Source organism: Mus musculus, chromosome 6, assembly GCF_000001635.26.
Source record: "Mus musculus strain C57BL/6J chromosome 6, GRCm38.p6 C57BL/6J".
In the NCBI taxonomy this organism is placed as follows: Eukaryota; Metazoa; Chordata; class Mammalia; order Rodentia; family Muridae; genus Mus; species Mus musculus.
In genome coordinates, this window is record NC_000072.6 from 77,593,337 (window position 1) to 77,610,389 (window position 17,053).

Below are 17,053 nucleotides of genomic sequence, written 5' to 3' on the forward strand. Positions count from 1 at the left end.
CTCTTTTTAAAGACATACTTTCTCACAGCAACAAAATTGAAATTAAGACATTCAGTAAAGGGATGGAGGCAGAAGAGTTCCATTGTACACATAGTTACCTTCCTTGGCTTTGCTATTACGTATTGCATCTTGGTTTAGGATTGGTTTGTGGTCATATCATATGCATTTTCACGTCCTCATATAGGTTTGATACCCAAATTTAGGTTGAATGCCAATTTCAAAACTTCTAGAGCAGTGCACAGAGTTCTGCTTCTTCGGAAATACCTTGTTCTAAAATTGAGAAAAATAGTCTAGAGCATAGCTGGTCTAAAAGATTAGTCTGCAAAACTCAGCACTTTACTTGCAAGCATGAGGCTCTGAGCTTACTCCCACAGAGCCCAAGTAAGAAAATCAAGTTCTGGCAATGTCTAAGCAGTTGGGCCTTTGAGCAAAGTTCTAGGTCAATGAGATCCCATCATAAAAAATAATGGGTGGAACAACCCCAGGGTTTTCCTTCTGGTCTCCCACTGAACAAATGTGCATCCTCCCCTACCCAGAGTACCTGGGACAAAAACTCCCAGGTAAATTGAGTAATGGGTAACTCTGGAGGAGGATCGCAGTCTTTCAGCTGCAGCCAACATGGCAATTAGCAGAAAATGTAGCCATCAATATAGTGGTTAAGAAATGATTTTTGAATAATCCATTTGACCAGGCATTTCGGGTCTGGTGCTTATGGAGAGAGCCTCGTCCTTTCAAGGATGGCAAACTGTCTTCTTACAAGCAGCAGAGTAGTTGTGTAGAATGATGAATAGGAAGAGCTGTATTTGGAGGCGGGAGGCTCGACAGTTTGAAGCTTTGAACAAACAGCTACCCTTCAATTAGCAGCTCACAGGATGAGATGCTGGTACAGATCTGCTTATCTCTTCCTTACAGATTCAAAGAAGACATTAGCCAGCTCCAGTTTCAGATATTTTGCATGTCCTAGCTGGGTAGAATAGCTCAACAACTACGCCAGATATATTTCACTTACTGTCTTTTTTTTTTTTTTAATTTCTTTACAACAGTATTTATTCCCAGTGATTAAAAAAAGAAAATTGATTTGAAACCTCTATTGAGTTAAATCAACATTTGATTTAACCCTCTGTCTTAAATTGTTCCCTCTCTGAGCATAATAAAAATCTGGATGAGGGGAGAGAGAGAGAGAGAGAGAGAGAGAGAGAGAGAGAGAGAGAGAGAGCTAAATCAAAAAAAAAGTGCTTGTCATGCAAGTAGAGGAATAGCAGTTAAGATTTCCAGAACTCATTACACAATAAACTGGATGTGGCGCTGTTATGCAGATACCCATGATCTTGGGAGGGAGAGAGGAAGATTCCTAGGGCTCACTCACTGACTAGCCACTCTAGCTAATTGGGTGAGCTTCAGTGAGAGACTCTGCCTTGAGAGTGTGTTGGAGAGTGATAGAGAATAGATAGCTGGCACTGACGTCTGGCCTACACATGTGCATAAATATGAAGCCATATCAGCACATATGTGCACATGCACACAAATATTCATACATATAAATAGCAATATAAGCAAAAACTTTCCTAAGTACTTGATCAAGTTAGCAATTAAAATCTCTCTTGTGGGACACTGTGATTGTGCAGATTGGATGGGGACGAACAGAATGTCTCAGTGGTGACCTCTGCTTTCTGTGCTAATTTAGGGGTTCTTAAAGGAACTGTTTCTCAGGAAGCAATGAGTTAATAGCTTTCGATGTCCATAGTATAGACTGAAAAAATCCTTAGTTACTGGCAATAAGAGCTCTGCTTAGCTCCTGGGACTCATTGCTATGGACATGTCCAGACAGGCATGCTGTCCTAGTAATGCCAAAGAGAAGCTGTTCAGGGAAGATCTCTAAACTGAAGAGCAAGCTATGGTGTGCTTCCTTTTCATCTTTGATGTCTGTAAACCTAGCAGGTAGGAACCTGAGGTTCAGGTCAGCTTGATTCAAGTCTAACCTTGGCAACATGTCATGTCCAAGTCCAGCCTAAGCTATAAGGTCCGCTATAAGGTCCTGCCTCAAATGACAGCCACACAATGACACCAGCCCAATTACTGTGATCATTTCAAGATTTTCCAGAAAGATCTGATGGAGCACACTTTCCTAGGGCCATAGGAAAGATCGATCTAGAAAGAATGGGCTGAATACAGCAATGGGAAGCAAAAACAAACAAACAAACAAGAAAACAACAACAAAAAAAAAACCAAAAAACCAAAACAGAAACAAAACAAACAAAGCAAAACCAAAAAGGAAACAAAACAAACAACCCCCCCCAAACAAAGAGTTCATCTTAACTGATTTATCAACTGGTTTCAGCAAGTGGTTGAGTAATGCATAAGGAGGAACCACCATCCTAAAAGTAAGACTTAATGTACTAAAGTCATGGGATTTGTGTCTTCTCTCCTTCTCTTCTTGTTCTTTCTTCTATACTCATAATTCTTTACTTTTAATATTATTATTGTTGTTATTATTGCTGTTGTTGTTGGAGATGAAGTGAAATCCACTTGTTCATTAGAAATATCTCTATATTGCCTACCCTGTGCTAGGCTAGATGTTCTCTATTCTGGGAATTATTCACTATATCTGGCTCCTCTTCATGAGAGTTTAAATTCCAACAGTGGAAATGCAAGATAACCAATCACAGTGGTGATATCATTGGAATATGGCAGATATAACTACCAAATTAAGTATGCTAAAGCAATCAAGAGAACATATTTAAGCTAAGTTTCAGAGGCAAAGTCCTCTTCACCAGGTTTTAGAAAGGACATTGCAATCAAAGGTGATATTATGTACAAAGTCTCTGAAAGAGTTTGTGTCCCTGGACAAAGATGCGTTATCATCAATGAAATAATTTTTAAGAGTGCAATTATATCCTATTTGAATCAAGAGCGATATATTTCATTGTGGGACCAAGGCAGTGCCAGGTCTAAACAAAGATGGCTTCCAAGCTTATCTCTGGAACAACATATTGGGGAGTGAGAACTCCAGTCCCAGGCATGCAGTGTATTTTGAAGACCTAGAAGAAGGGCTTATCGTATGTTTGATAACAGAATACAGCATTCTAATCTCTCTGACAGTTTGGTGGTGTAAAGGCTCTCCTGAGAAGATCACTTGATAGGTTGGGCTGTCCCAGCTGCCTTAGCTATGATGACCAATCTGATGACTTGGCAGGCTAGGCTGTCAGCGAACCCTGTTCATTTACAAAGCTAAAGACAACTCCTGATTATCCCATAATGCTTTGGGCTCTTCCTCTTCATATTGATTGACCTTGTATGATTCAGCCTAGCTTTCAAGGACTCTCTGAGAGATTGTTTTTGTTTTTGTTTTTGTTTTTCAGAAAAGACACTGGCTAGAACACTGAGAAGTTTTGCTGTTGGGATAATTTTTATTTTCATAGTTTTAGTTGATACTGTCTTTCTGTATGCAGGAAGAGCTCCTTAAAGAAGCCACAGTTAGTTGGGTAATACTGAAGCTTGGGGTTGCTAGTTTCATCTTCCTAAAACCATTCTGTAAGCATCACCCTTCTGCAAGGCAGAGATCGCCTTACTCTCAGTTACTTTGCATCTCCTCTTTATTGGTACAGGTTTAATGTCACAAAGAACCTCCTGCATACATCATACCCTCTCCATGATCACAACTCATAATCTCGCATTCCATGTCTGCCTTTGAAAGCCTGACAATCTTTTGACCCTTCAACATATTCCCAAATGTTCCCTTCACTTTCTTTAAAATACTTTATGATCACAATTTAGTAATTAGAATCACAGGAGGTTTAACTTATAATTAGTCATTTAGGTCAATTTTATGTTATGATAGCTTCCTTGAATTGAGTTCTAATGGTTCTAGAATCTAAACTAATTTTGCTGTAACTTCAATTTTACGAATACTTTGAGACAGATTTCTATTGGCAATTGATGGCTACTGAGGGAGAGAACAGCATTCTTCTTTGAGGACGTAGCCATTGGTAGGGTAACTCTACTCTAGTGGACGGCTCCACTCTTATTTACGTATATGCAGTACTACTGGAATTAGTAGGATATTAAAAAAGATTACATGAAATTATGAGAAAGAGATGATGTAGTGAATATATTGGGGCTTGGGGGTAGGGAACGGGGATTGTATATGTTACATATTTCATTGTATACAAGTATGAGATTATCAAAGAACAAAAAATTAAAATGAACCTGAACTTTCTAAAAGTACAGTATGAAAAAATGAGACAAGGGCCTCTGGCCACAACGGTATTGTCTTCTCCAAGGTATCCTGATTAGTAAAGCAGAAGAGCCTCAAAGTAAATTCTGGCTAAAACTTGGCATGCTGTGATTATTCAGTTTTGGGCTCTGGAATAAATGGCCAGTGATTTGTGTTAAGTTCTTCAAGGAGTGATATTTTCTATCATTCTCTTTAATAGATAAGACACTATCTCTTCTTCTTTTCACTTTTTTTTAAATTAAATTTTATTTTGTTAGGTCATGCTCCAATGCTGTTTCTACCTGAGATCCCAGACTTCCTTCTAATAATGGCCTGGGTTAGACCCATCCAGCAGGGCCCCCAGACTTCGTGTCCTATTCTTTGCCTGAATGCCCCATTTGAAACCTGGGCATCAGCTAAAACAACGGCACAGGTCCATGTCCAGTTTATCACTCATAATTTCTTGTACACCAGTCTCCTTGCACTTCTGGATATCTATCTGTGCATTCAAGAGATTGGAGAGGAATTCCACCCTGGCACTGGGCTTGCTCATTAGGCCTTTGGACACTTTTAGCTGTATGGAGATACATAACCCTGTATTTCCTGGAAACCTGATTGTTTTTCAGATAAAACGAAACTAAACTTACCCAGTTAAAAAACACACGAAAATATACACACAAGGTAATTGCAAGGGGGATTTATTGTTATGAATTTATTTATTTGAATTTGGGATTTCTTTCCATGGGCTGATCAAATTCCCTTGAACAGAAAATCCTTAGGCCTCGGGCTTCTGAGTTTCAGTGTAACAGATGCACGCAGCTACTGCATCCACTTTTAACTTAGATGTTCATTCTAAGGGTCAGGCATGAATATAGCCTTGAATTCAAGGCCAATGCAAGCTTTCAGAGGAAATTACATTTTGTTTACATGCAAATGTTTGCAGCCCTAACACTTCCCAGGAGTCTAAAATTCATCTAAACTTCACATCGGCATTCATACCTTTCCTGAATCTTTTACTTAGTCATAGTTTGATTTTAAATCACACTATACTGCGTACACAAAGAGGTTTCTATATTTGTCTCTTCCAATACCCATCTTTGTACTTAATCAGTATACTCAGAGTAAATAAATGTCTTCAAAGTTGATTATGATATAGTCACATAACAAAATACTATGCAGTCAGGAAGCATTTGTTTAGAGAATATTTATTGGCATCGAAACTTATTAACAAAATATTGAGCAAAGAAAATAGATTACAAAATACCATTTATAGGTCAACCATTTTTTTTAAAAAAATCAAGTCATAACACAAGCTTGTGTGTATTAGACACATAGTCTGTTTCTGAAAATTTATAAGCATTATAAAGGCACACACCCAACTTTTAACAGTAATTGTATATAAGAAATACGATTATAAGTTTTACATCATACGTTTTATTAAGAATGATTGCATATGCATATCATACTACAAAAAGCAAAATGCAGTAAGAACAATAGAAAGGCCACTGTTTTCTGAGGTCCTGTATCCCTGGATATCACCTCATTTTTATGTCATATGACTTCGAGGAAGAAGGTTTTCTACAGATGTGTAAAATTACACATGAGTGTTTGTAAATGATGAACAGATGTGGAGTTGTCAAGGTGACAGAGGGGAGTGATGGGGGAAAGAGGAACAAGAATCAGAAGGGTGGGGTCTAGGAGGAAACACACTAACGTATCAGATATGCTTGTATGAAGATGTAAAATTCAATAAATTAAAGAGCAAGGCAGAGTTTGTTTAAACGAGGCTGTGGTTAGACATGAGGATAAGGCTGTAAAAGACCTTAATGGATCTTACTGCATCCTCAGAGCCCTCATAAGCAGATCCTTGAAGAAGCTCCCTCTGGTGGTTTAAATGAGAAATCTCCCCTAGGCTCACCTATGTAACACTACCTCTCCAGTTCATTGGGGGAAGTTCTGGAATCTTCAGAGGAAGGAGCCTTGCTGGAGAAAGTCCATCCCTGAGTAAGGGCATTTCAGTTTTAAAGAGTGGTCTCATTTTTTTTTCTTCCTTTGCTTCCTGTGTGTGCATGAAATGTGACCTCTCTGCTTCCAGAATTGTCATTCCCTGTCTACCAAGATGGAATGCCCCTCTCCTGGAGCTATATGCTAAAGACAAAACAAATGAAAAAACACTATTTTCCTATAACTTCCCATTCAGCGTGGATTTTTTTTCACAGCTACTGATATATCCAGTTATATTACATTCTCTTGTGGAGCTAAGGATGGGACACTGGTATTGCAGGGACTTAGATATGTGTTTGACCCCACAACAGTGTATTACTGTGTTTTTTAATTACTACACTTTCAGTACCAATTGGTAAATGAAGGGCAGGGACCTACTGAAAGGACCCAACGGGGATGAAAAAAAGCCATGGATTCATTTATTTCACATATAATTTTATCTTTAAAAAATACAAATAAAATGTACCCTGCTATAAGTTAACACAGCAGAGACCTCCAAGGCCCTCTAGTCAAATGAATATTTGCTTTGCTGTGCAGACTTCCCTAATTGTATGAGCATGTTTACCTGTGTGTGTGTGTGTGTGTGTGTGTGTGTGTGTGTGTGTGTGTGTGTGACATGCATGTGTTGCTGTGTTTTGGCAGACACATGTGAAGACTGGAGGTTGAATTTCGGATACCTTCCTTCTGTTTGGCTACATTAAATAGTATCGATCCCTCAGGATCTAGCTGTGTTTATCCCTACTGAGGAAGGATGGCAGGCACATGTTGGCATCCCTGGCTTTTACATGAGTACTGGGGATAGAACTCAGGTCCCACTCCTTCCACAGCAAGCACTTTACATACCTACTTATCTCCCTAGTCCCATTCTTTAATATACATTAAACATGTAGAGGGGCTGGAGAGATGGCTTGATGGATAATAGGGCTTGCCGCTCTTGCAGATCCAAGTTCACTTCTCAGCACTCACAGTGGGTGGCTCCCCACCACCTCTCACCTTAGCTTTAGGTTACTCAAAGCCTTCTTCTGACTTCTATAGGCACCTGCACTCATGTGCATATATTCACACACATATACACATAAACAGTAAAGGACTTAGATCTATACAAAGAGTGTATGCATAGAGAATTCAACCAGGTCGCACAGCACCACAGTACACCCGGTCCAGGCACATAACATTCCATATTCTCACCAAGGCTCATCAGTGAATTGTGCATGAAGAAGAAAACAGCTCACTGCCTCTCAGTGTTGCACGATTACCGTTTTAGTACCTAGAATAAGGATTAAACTTTTCTTATGGTTCTGAATTGTAGTTGAGTACAGAATCTATTTTCCAGTCCTATATAAGAATCCAAAGCATACTTAGAGGCATTTTTGGTGACAGATTTCTGAAGCATAATTTTTCTACTTAACCACCCATTCAAATACCCTCTGTCTATCAAAGTATGCAGGCACAGCAGGCAAGTGGGCTATTTACAAATTGCTACTACATTGGAGTTAAATAAGATTTCTCAGTGGAATTTAAATCAAATAAGGTTTTCTGACATGTATGTAAATCTTGTTCATGATTCCCGATGTCTATTTTACATTTTTACAGCAGATATTTCATGTGAATTTTTTATTAAAATTACAGTCAGAATGTGGACACTTTAGTCCACCTCTACTGTTGTCCTCTGTCTAAGGAGAGCATGCTAATGTGGATTAGTCCAGAATCCAGCTTTTATTGACCTTTCTTCCATTTATCTTATTATTAGACCTTTACAGACTGTTCTTGATTCCTGAATCTCCAATCTCCTCTCTCAGATGATCTCTCATCCCATTAACATGGTAGCCAAGTCCTGTGCAATGTTGCATAAGGCCCTGTGCAAATGGGTGCTCATCCCCTCATAAATGTCCTGGTATACTAGATACCTGCTCATAAGCAAGGCCCTTGGTTCCTATGGTTTCTGTTCCATTACCTCAAGAAGGTCTTTGATCTGTCATCCTTTCATGTGCCTGTGTCTTCAGGACTCAATAGCACTCCCTCCTTCCTCTTTCTTTGGGTTTTCTATCTTGACTCTGGGCTCTTCGTTATCTGAAATAACTCATGCTCAAAGCACTCACAGTTACGATGTCCATCATCTCCCTCTGGAGCACAAGCCCTGGGAAAGCAGAGAGCTTTGCTCTGTTCACACCTGCTTTCCAAATGTGATACCTAGCACAAAGGAGTCATTTATGCGTTTGTTGAATGAATGTGTCAACCCATTATAAAAATCTCTGTAAAATACCATGTTCCCTTGTATTCTATAGCAAAGTTCCCATTTTCCCTGTGGCACATAAGCTAACTTTAGTAGATATTTGAATTTAATTTTAATGTCTTAATAAAGAAAGTTTAATGCTCCCAAACTAAGGTGCATAAAACAGCTTCCTTTGGAAGGTTTATGGGCTCCTTATAATTCGGAATAATTTATACCAATAACATGGACAGCAGCAATACCAACTGACACGTTCAGACCATGCCTCTTTTTTGAGAAAGAGCCTCTACTCATTAGACCCAATGTGTACTATAATGGCAATCTATCAGTGTTGGAAGTTTTAAAGAACAGTTTCACTCGAGGATGGTTCTGAAGCTAAATAGAACAACACAAGGCCTTGCTAACTGAACACTTTCTTAGGGCCATTGAAAACCCCTTTTCCTTCCTATCCCTACCTGTTTTAAGATCCCAGCTTTAGTCTCTGGTGTCTTCTTCATACATAGACTCTTCTCTTATCAGATCTTTTTAAAAGTGCACAATTTCTCTGGCATTTTCAAATCACACGTGTAAAGATTAATTAAACACATACATTTATAACCATATCTAGGAAACAACGATCTCATTCTGAGCTCCTTCTGAGCTCAACAATATCTACATGTGCAAAGCACAACCCATCCCCCAGGAAGACTGGCCTTTCCATCAGTTTGTGCCCAGTGGGCCTCTGCAATCTCCATCTGCATTCCATGTCACTTGGTAAGTCTGGCACCTTTGGGTTGTTTTGGATGCCAATGGGGTACTACAAGTAGGATGATATTTCTGGAATTCAGAAATGAGTGTTATCCCAAGATTTCAATCTCTAATTATTTGGGTTCATGATTTTCTCATCTTAATGTTATTAATACATTAGCACAAAAATATACATGTGATAATTAATGCATTTACTCCCACAGCTTACAGAATGGGGTGAGAACAAAACTGTTTAGTAATGGTGGACTGAGTCAGCATTTACAGCCACAGAAACTTAAGACAAGCCAAGGATCTATACCATTATCTGTAAATTAATATGCGCTATATCAAAATAAGCACATTATTTTTGTAGAAGTAGAAATAAATACACTTCATAAGAACCATGGTGGCATGGTTGCATCCAGCTCTACCCTTAAGTCACTATTGGGAAACTCAACAAAACAGCATACAGTTTGGATAAGGACAAAAATGGGATATGTTCTGTTTCAGTCTTTGATGGGAACAGGATTTGTATGCTTGGGAATTTGAAAATTACAGCCTTCTATGCATTCTGCCACTATATGAAAGTAGAAAGCAGAAAAAACAAACCATTTCTGTATCACACCAAACTACAAGCAACTGAAGTTCAGTAAGCCACAAAATGCAGCAATCTCTGCTGGTCTGTATGTACTTACACTGAAACTAAACACACAAGCATACATGCATGCATGCATGCACACCCAAAGCAAAGAAATAAACAAAACATAACCCACCTGATTTGATAGTATTCTAGACAACAAATGAAAATCACACATCACATTACACTTGTCTCATTTTCTTTCTTATCATAGCCCGTGGCTTCTATTCACGGGAACACAGTCTATTCTGATTTGTTTATAATAAGTCTACAACTATCATTATTTTGTTACTTTCTCTACCTCTTTTGGTAATAACTGTTCATTGATGAAATCCTAGTGTACCTTAAGATAAAGCTGAAGTCTGCATACATATCAACAGCCCACTCGCCCTGCCAAGGTTCTGTTAAATGTAAGCACAAATACAGCAAGCTCCAGATCACGTGAGCATTCCTTTTTCATAAGTCTGCCACACAAGATTTGCTTAAGCTGGGAGAGCCCTTGGCCCCAAACATCTCTAGCTGTACTCTACATAACATCCATGTAGCCAGATCACAGCATGTGCTGCTCACTCAAGTCCTATAGACATGTCCTCACAAATGTCTAGATAGACATCTATATTTCATCCTCTACTGAAATGAACAAGTCTTCTGAAAATCAAACCACCTGAAGGTTCATGGAAAGGGGGGTGATTTTTGTTTCTTTATTATGTTTCTTTATTCCTTTGGAATAAGGCACACACATACTATAGCACACATGTGGAGGTCAGAGAACAGCTTTCAGAATCAATTCTCTCCTTTCCACCATTTGGAACCTGGAGTTCTAATCCAGAACTTTAGGTGTGGGTACAAGCACCTTCTGCAGAGTCATAACATTGGCCCAGGGGAATAAAAAATCTGGCAGTTTAGTTTCTGGTCTGTTTCCAGTATATGTTCTCTTGTTTTTCAAACGACAGGGAAAAGACTGTCACTGCCAATGCTGGCTGGCTTCCTGTTTGAAATTTACCCTGCTGATTTACTGATTTACTAAGCTGCATGTGTTTATGTAAGATAGAAATCAGTCACTAGGTACTGGGAGGCTGTTCAGTCTCAGCACTGCCTGGGGATGTTGCATTGTAATGCAAAAGATGTGGACAGATTTCTCAGCATTCCTGTACCTCAGGACCATTAGGCCATTCTGACAACACGGTATGAACTAAAGGCCAATTTTACTGACAGCTTTTTTCCAACTTGTACTGGATCCTCTCAAAGACGAGAATGCAACACAGGGAGAACACTGATCACTCATAAACACAAACTCTGGGCACTTACCTAAAGCAATATGAATACAACCACAGTCCAGTGCCTTTCAAAGCAAAGAATATAGATTCAATCACCTTGCATTTTACAGGTATACACCACACACACACACACACACACACACACACACACACACACACACAGTCACAATTTATAAGACACAGAGAGAATGGTTGTTGTCTGTGTCATCCACAAAGAGACTGAAATCACACTTACTTGAAATTTGACTCATTATAATTCCTACTTGTAGAATCGGTCTAATAAATTCCTCCAAGTTTGCAGGCAGTTAGAACTTTCCCACTTTATTAGACCTGCAGGAGCACTTTTAAACTTGCTGTGCTTATTAATGCCTTTCAGAGTTGAAGATTAGCATCTATTGCTATTCTTAGCTTTGAAAATGCACTTTGTAAAGGACCAGTTGGCACAGCCTCCTTTGCTTCCATCAATCATCCACCTTCACCAACTGAACTCCTGCTTAAGTCAAATTGCAACCATAAAAATGACCAAGAAGACACCACTCAAGTAAACCACAGATCTTTTGAGATTTTACACTCGACTCAATTCTTCCATCTGAAACACACACGTGGAAACAAGAGTCAGAGCACAGGTTTCCCCCAAGTGGTCCTTTGGTGAAACCTTACTCTTTTCCAGTCCTCATTTCCTCCTATGCCTGATTTCATCACAAGAGCACCAAGCACAAACCATTGAGATGAGAAAGGCCGGGAGCCCAGCACTTACGTTATTCATGTACTCGCTTAGCAGGTCCTGGAGTGCCTGTCGAACTGCATTGCACTCGGCCACAATACGCTCACGGCGGTCATCACGTGTGCAGGAGGAATCTGCCATGAGAGCAGCCCCACTGATGATGCTCTCCAGTCTCTCCTCCAGGGATGGTCGGAACCTGGCCTCGCTGAATGTCATGGGGTCCAGGATGATCTTATTCTGAAGAAATCAGAAAGGAATTGTGAATAGGGGAGAGACACCTGCCTCAGCCTATTTTCTAAATGAAACTGAAGCTAAGACCAGACAGGCCTCCTCTGAAAAGAAACCAGATACTGAGACAAAATCAAGATAGTGAGAAGTTCTTGAGAAAGTTTTTCCCCCTCCCTATAAATGTAATCTATAGTTTAAGAACAGGGACTCTTATCTGAAGCCTGTGTTCTTGGTTAAGGCCATCTGTGGGGAGGCACTTTCCCATGAAATAGTTACACCGCCTTTGTCGCCTTCAAGGATGGAGCACTGGAGAATTAGGAAGATTGATAAGTGAGATATGACCTGAAATCAACGATTTATACTCTAGCTGCATTGAGAGCCTTCTCCGAAGGAACAGCAGAGTCTCAGGACAGATGTCCTTAGATACCTCAGCAAAAGGCACGAGACAAGTTAACATTGCACAAGGAGCTAATACTCTTTATGTTAAATATAGATTTTACAAAATAAGATCCAGAATGTATGCACATCCGAGTTCCCCTGCAGTTAGCTGACATTACCCACTTAGCTCACCCACTCTGCTTCATGCTTATAGTTTAAGGTGTGAGCTCTCGGCTGGCTGCTCCACTCCCCAAGTGTGCTTATTCCAATAATTCTCTGCCATGATGGAATCTAAAACTGTAAGCTGAAATCAATTCTACTCTATAAGTTACATTGGTCATCGTGTTTTATCAGAGAAATAGAATAGTAATGAATATACTACTCAACAGTGAAGACTTTGTTTGCAGTGGATTGGGACTAATACGAAGACCCACAATTGCTCAAAGTGCAGTACCTAAAAGAAGAACTCAGGAACCAAGGGAAGAAGGGCAGGCACATTCAAACAGCCAAGAACAGAGAAGACTGGCAAGGCATAGTGCCTTCTGGCAAAATGAGGAAGCAACTGCACTCTTGAACATGCCACAGCTGTGGCTACCTGGACAAGATTTGTAAATGATTGAGCTAACCAAAATTCCAGTATGAATAGAGGAGAAGCTCTCAAGCTCCCACACTGGACTGATGAATTATTGGTAGTTGATGGTGGCTAGAAGAAGGAAAGTCAGTTGTCTTTAGGGTTGTACCTGGTTGGCTGTCCAGGATCAAGTGGGTGATCCTATATTCATATCTATACCATAAGCATTTATTATAATCACTTTGTTATAAACATAAGGAAATTAGTTAGTGAACAAGAGGAGGGCAGGAAATTGGGGAGGGATTGTATGGGAAGATGGAATCTAGAAGGAAGAGTAAGGGGAAGACATAACTAAAGTACATCATATACTTGAAAGGAATTCTCAAAGAAGAACTAAACTTAAAACATGAAAATCTTAACAGTAGAGAGAGAGAGATCTGAGTCCAAGAATCCTGAGGACTTGAATGATGAGTATAGACAGGCTCTTAAAGAGGAGGAGGGGAGGCAGCACTTCAAATCCACAAGTACCTTGGGTTTCCTAGAAAATTGATATTTGCAAAAAAAAAAAAAAAAAAAACTCCCTCTTTCGTACACAAAGTACACCCTCAACATCCACAAATAGAGCATCGACACGACACTCTCCTGCAGCACTTGGCAAAGTGATCTTCACCACTGTCTTCTCTTCTGGCTTACAAAAAATGGTAGGAAAGAAACGTTTATAATCGCCAAATGTGCTAGTTAGTATCTGACCACCATGCCATACTGTATTAGGCCTACCTGCCCAAATGGCAACAGAACTCATGTGGAGAGCCTTGGGAGCCATGGCTCTTTCTAGTCCACTTTTGCACAAGGGAATTCCATAAGGAACCTGACATTGGAGGCAGGTATTTCTGCTCCATCTTGCACTGTGTCTCTCTGTACCAGTGCTGTGTCTATATAGTAAAATCAATCTCTCCTGCTTGCCCTTTCTGCCCTTCCCCTCCTCCTCTCCCTTCTCCATGACTTTGTCCTGCCTTTGTGTTGGTGCATAAGATATGTAATGATTATGCACATAACTCCGACATTCCAATTAAAAAATATTAAAAATAAAAAAAGATTATGCTATCTTCCTTGCAAAGATTAGGGGTTGATTTTCAAAGACCTATTTTACAGGAAGTTATATTAACATACACTACCATAAAATTTATTTATTCTGGGCCTAGGATAGATTTTATCTTTTCTTTTTCACTGAAAACCTAAAGAAATGCTAATGTCATGGAAATGTGCTGAAGCAAATTTTGAACTTCTCAACAGGTACAACTGTAAAGCAGTTTCCACAAGGACAGTGTTTTGCTTGATGTGAGCACTCATTCCTATAGCATTTCTTATGAGACACTTCCCTTGGAGACACAATCTTTCAATGCAAAAATAAGGTTGCTTGGCCAAAATTGTTTTGAAAATCCTGTCTGACTCAGAGCAAATTATCTGAAATGTTCTGAATAGTCAGTACTACGTGATCAGAGCATGTTCAATGTAACATTTTCAAAACCTACTTTAAGTACAGAGAAATAATCCTTTAAGACGTGCACAGAGGGGCTGAAGTGATGGCTCACCAGTTAGAAATGTATACTGTTCTTACAGATGATCAGTTTAGTTCCCAACTTCTATGTTACAGACACTGAAAGCCATCTCTAGCTCCAAATCAAGGGGTCTGACTCCTCTGGCCTCTGTAGGCATCTGCACATACCCATACACAGACATATAAACTCAAAAAAAAAGAAAAAAAAGAAAACCCAAATCTGTTTTAAATAGCCACATACATAATCTCTGAGACTCTAATGGAAACAAGTGGGGACATAGGAGGAGAGGTTTCACAGTGTCAGCTGCTGAGTGCCCTACCTGTCTCAGCTCATGGCAGTCATGGAGTGGTGCAAAAAAGCATAACCTGACATACTCTGCATAAAAGTTACTTTACTAATGGAATAATTCATTATTTATAGATCACAGGGGAAAGTTTTGAAAAAAATGGAAAAGGAACAATAAATGTATAACCTTATAATCAATACAGGAGGTGCAGATGGAGTCACTGAAGTGATGGATGATAATGGCTGAGGGGAGAAGCCACTCAGGGCAGATAGGCATAAAGCAGTGTGTGTGTGTGTGTGTGTGTAGCATTCACTTACCATTATTTTAAAGACCTAAAACTAAAAATACCTCATAGAACTTTACATCTCTCGAGCACACTCTTCTAAAGGAATTTGTCCTTCAAAACAGTCACTGAAACAAAGAAGCCCCATAGCCCTACCTAACAGTGTGCATTCAAGTTAGGAGATAATTTTCCAAGGTTTCCTTGGGAATAAGAGACAAGGTGGGTATATTTTGTTTGTTTATCAGCATGGTCCAACTCTGTTAACTTTTGAATATTAGAATAGTCCAGCTTGATTTTTTGGATGTTTGGAACTGGTCAGGCTTTGAGAATTAAGGACTCCCCTTCTCCTTTCTCCCTAGAAAAGAATCCAAGCCCTTCTGGTCTTTGGTATTTGAAGAGGGCACTTCAGAGCTGCATGGTATCATTGCTTCATTGAAATCTGACTATTTGAGCATGGAAACAGGGAGACCTAAGCTCAGGTTGAGATATTAGAATCAGGCTTCCTGCTGCTCTGGCCTTTCAAAAATTGCCTAAGTCGTGACAGTCATGGAGACTCTAGTGAGATCAAGGTCTGTGAAGGTATTTGACTGTGTATTGAGTTATTTCCTGGCACCCATATAAGCTATAGCAAAATTAACATCATCTAAAGTCAGCCATCCCTCTTTGAAGTACACAACTAATAACCCTTGGGCATCCTCTCGTGTTGTATTAGAATGGCTATAGGAAGACAAAAGTAATTCTGCAAAAGAAGTTTTATAGCATTGAAAACTGAAAGTGAAAGTTGCCTACTGACAATGAGGGTCGATCCTAAATCAGGCAAGAATGCTTTAAATAGTTCTTTTAAAGACGGCATAAATCAAGTTTGACATAATAAATTAACTAAGGTGTCCAAATCAAAAGCATGCTATTTGCTCCATTTTAAACATTCTCCCTGTGGTATATAATAATCAGCATAGATATCTCTCTACCTTTTGTTATTCCATGCCAAGCTCTCTCAGCATGAATCTTTACATGAAAACTTTCTCTTGACCTAATTGGAGTAACATTTGGAATGAAAAATAATGAGTTGAAATCATCTATTTTATGAAGCTGCAGGAAAAACTCTAAACACCATTTAGAATTTGCCTTAATTTTTTAAAATTGCAAATTGCCATATTGATAACATACTCTTTCTTCTGAGCCATGTACTTAAAAACAAACTAATTATGCCACTTACCTACTTAAGATATTATTTGTAATTACACGGTTCAGTTTTTAATTGGAATTAAATGACAAAGATAATGGCTTGGTAATTAAAGAGTATTTTTATCCATGTTTAATTCTTTTTTAAAATGGTATCTACCTAAGCCCATATTAATTTCAATTTAGAAGAGGAAAGGAGATTGCAGAAAGAAGTTGCTTGTCAAAGGTTAGGAATAACCTGGCTGAAGGCCTTCAGCTCTGCCCGTACTAATTGGATTATGAAATGTGATGGAAGCCAGTTGAACTTTCTGTCAGTCCTCATGGACATGCAGTGGGTTACCATGGTGTCTTGAGCACATTCTAGACCCCTGGAAGAAGATAGTTTTACAACTAATCCTAGCAAAGCACGGTAGCATTCAGAATCCTGAGATTCCATGAACAAGAACTATGCTAGCTCAAGCCAGACAAAACCACAGCATGGAAAGTGTGGTGAGCAGGGAAGCCCCCTCTATCTGAAAAGCTGGCAAGAGAAAACTGTCTGAAGAGAGAGAGGAGGTTTTGTTTAAGGGTGTGGCCGCTGGAGGGTTGATCATGCTCCGGTGGATGGTCCCACACTCAGCAGTATATGGGCAACTCCAAGTATACTTGATGCAGGAGCAGGGAAAAGGGGAGAAAGAAGAAAGAGGAGGACGCAAGTTAGCTATGTAGGAAAGGGGTCTTGGGTCTGAGGGGAGTGTGAGAAAGGGATGAAGATG

At 39.5% G+C, this 17,053-nt stretch overlaps 1 protein-coding gene and 1 long non-coding RNA gene across 6 annotated transcripts in view; both read right to left on the reverse strand.

The window, feature by feature from the left end:
• Positions 1-17,053, reverse strand: part of Ctnna2 (catenin (cadherin associated protein), alpha 2) — a 1,098,179-nt gene that overhangs the window by 711,700 nt on the left and 369,426 nt on the right. For all 5 annotated transcript variants that reach the window (XM_011241195.3, NM_001355193.1, NM_009819.2 and 2 more), the window contains one exon: positions 11,845-12,048. In XM_011241195.3, coding sequence (XP_011239497.1) covers positions 11,845-12,048 — 204 coding nt within the window. The remainder of the gene's footprint in view (positions 1-11,844; positions 12,049-17,053) is intronic.
• Gm38837 lies at positions 5,403-11,838 on the reverse strand. Its single transcript, XR_869185.1, has 2 exons — positions 8,172-11,838; positions 5,403-7,484 (listed from the first exon to the last, which is right to left on the reverse strand). It is a non-coding gene; the product is annotated as a predicted gene, 38837 (long non-coding RNA).